The sequence below is a fragment of the Palaemon carinicauda genome, chromosome 5 (genome assembly GCF_036898095.1).
Source record: "Palaemon carinicauda isolate YSFRI2023 chromosome 5, ASM3689809v2, whole genome shotgun sequence".
NCBI lineage: Eukaryota > Metazoa > Arthropoda > Malacostraca > Decapoda > Palaemonidae > Palaemon > Palaemon carinicauda.
In genome coordinates, this window is record NC_090729.1 from 100,494,693 (window position 1) to 100,496,316 (window position 1,624).

The following is a 1,624-nucleotide window of genomic DNA, read 5'->3' on the forward strand; positions in this document are numbered from 1 at the left end:
CTGGGGTAATAGGGTCTGGAATTACGTCATCACTGGTATCTTTTAGACCTTCCGAGAAAGCAATAGGCCTTCGATTAACCAGGTGAATAGTTTGTGAAACCACAAACTCAAAATCTCTGTATTGAAGAACATTTTTCTTGATTGAGCAATGAAGCAACTGACGGACCATCTTCACACATACTTCCACTAATCCCCCAAGAGGATGATGGCCTTTAAAATATTGCTCAAATTTTAATGGCCGTACTCCTTGTTCTTCAAAAAATTTCTGGGTTTCTGGATCATTCAGAAAGTCAGTAATTATGTTAGCTCCTGCAACTAAGGATGAACCAAGATCAGATAAACATAATTCAGGCACTCCATATTCAAATGAATGAAGCTGTAAAGCTCTAATGAACTCACCTGAGGTCATGTCAAGACAAACTTTTAAATTAATAGCCCTAGACCAGAGGCAAGTTATGCAAAGAATCCAGACTTTCACCTTTTTGCCATTGTAAAGTACAAAGTAAGGGCCTATGTGATCTATGAATATTGTACGAAAGGGAACACTAGGTGGTTCTTGTCTGAATAACCTGTAGGGAGATTGATTTAGTTTAATAGCTCTCTGCTTCAGTTTTCTACAAAGTATGCATTCTTGCAGGATGCGTTTCACAACAGAGAAACAGTGTGGAATCCAAAATTGTCTTCTTAATTCAGACAAAACCTTGTAATAGCCTGAGTGATACATTTTCTCATGCAAATCTAAAACAATTAATTTTGTGATGTAGCTATCCTTAGGAAGCAAAACAGGAAATCTGTAATTCTTATCATTTTTCCATCTTGAGAATTTGCTTTTCACTCTTAGAATTCCCTCATTATCAGGATATACATTGAGTTGGTTAACAATGTTTGGGATATCTTTAACGAACGTAGAACCACTGTCAAAATACCTGAATATCTCGGGAAAATAAATGTGCTGTTCTATTCTAATTATGTAATTCATTGCCTTGGCATACAAGTTTTCGTCAAGAACTCTCAGGTTTCCATACCTCTCAGGATACCTGGAGTAAAGTTTGCATTTTAGGCTCTCAATAAACTTAAACACGTACCTATAAACAGATACAAGCATAGACAAACTGGAAAATTTGTTTACAGTCACCAAGTGCTCTGGTTCTCCCTTACCGGCTGCACCAGTAATAATTTGGCCGGATTTGAAAGACGCAGAACACCCAACTGTTGATGCTAAATGTTTTGCACATTCCTCTTCGGTGGAGCCGAAATTAATTTGATTGTAATTCTCCGAAACAACATCCCCTGATTTTGCCCTGGAGTTTGGTACAATGATATTCATTATATCACTGCGACTTGAATAGAAGTTAGCAGATTCTTTCAAAAACACTGGCCCAGAGAGGAAATTAGACTTAACGGTAGTTTTATATGAAGCTACACGAGTGACAAGGTCAGCTGGATTTTCAATACCTGAAACAAATTGAAATCTTATAGGATGCATCTCACACAAGGTAATTAAATGTTCTAACCTATTACGGATAAAGGTGCTGTGTTTATGCATCTTATCTAATTTATAACAATGGGAATTAATCCAGGATAAGGATACCAAGCTATCAGAAAACAAATGGAGTTCTTTTAT

The 1,624-nt window shown here is 36.8% G+C and overlaps 1 protein-coding gene across 1 annotated transcript in view; it reads right to left on the reverse strand.

The window, feature by feature from the left end:
• Nucleotides 1-1,087, reverse strand: part of LOC137640493 (uncharacterized) — a 2,947-nt gene extending 1,860 nt beyond the window's left edge. Inside the window, exon 1 of the mRNA XM_068373028.1 lies at nt 1-1,087. This exon is cut by the window's left edge and continues 1,308 nt beyond it. Within this exon, the coding sequence (XP_068229129.1) occupies nt 1-979 (979 nt within the window). The 5' untranslated portion in view covers nt 980-1,087.
• Nucleotides 1,088-1,624: the final 537 nt, after the last annotated feature.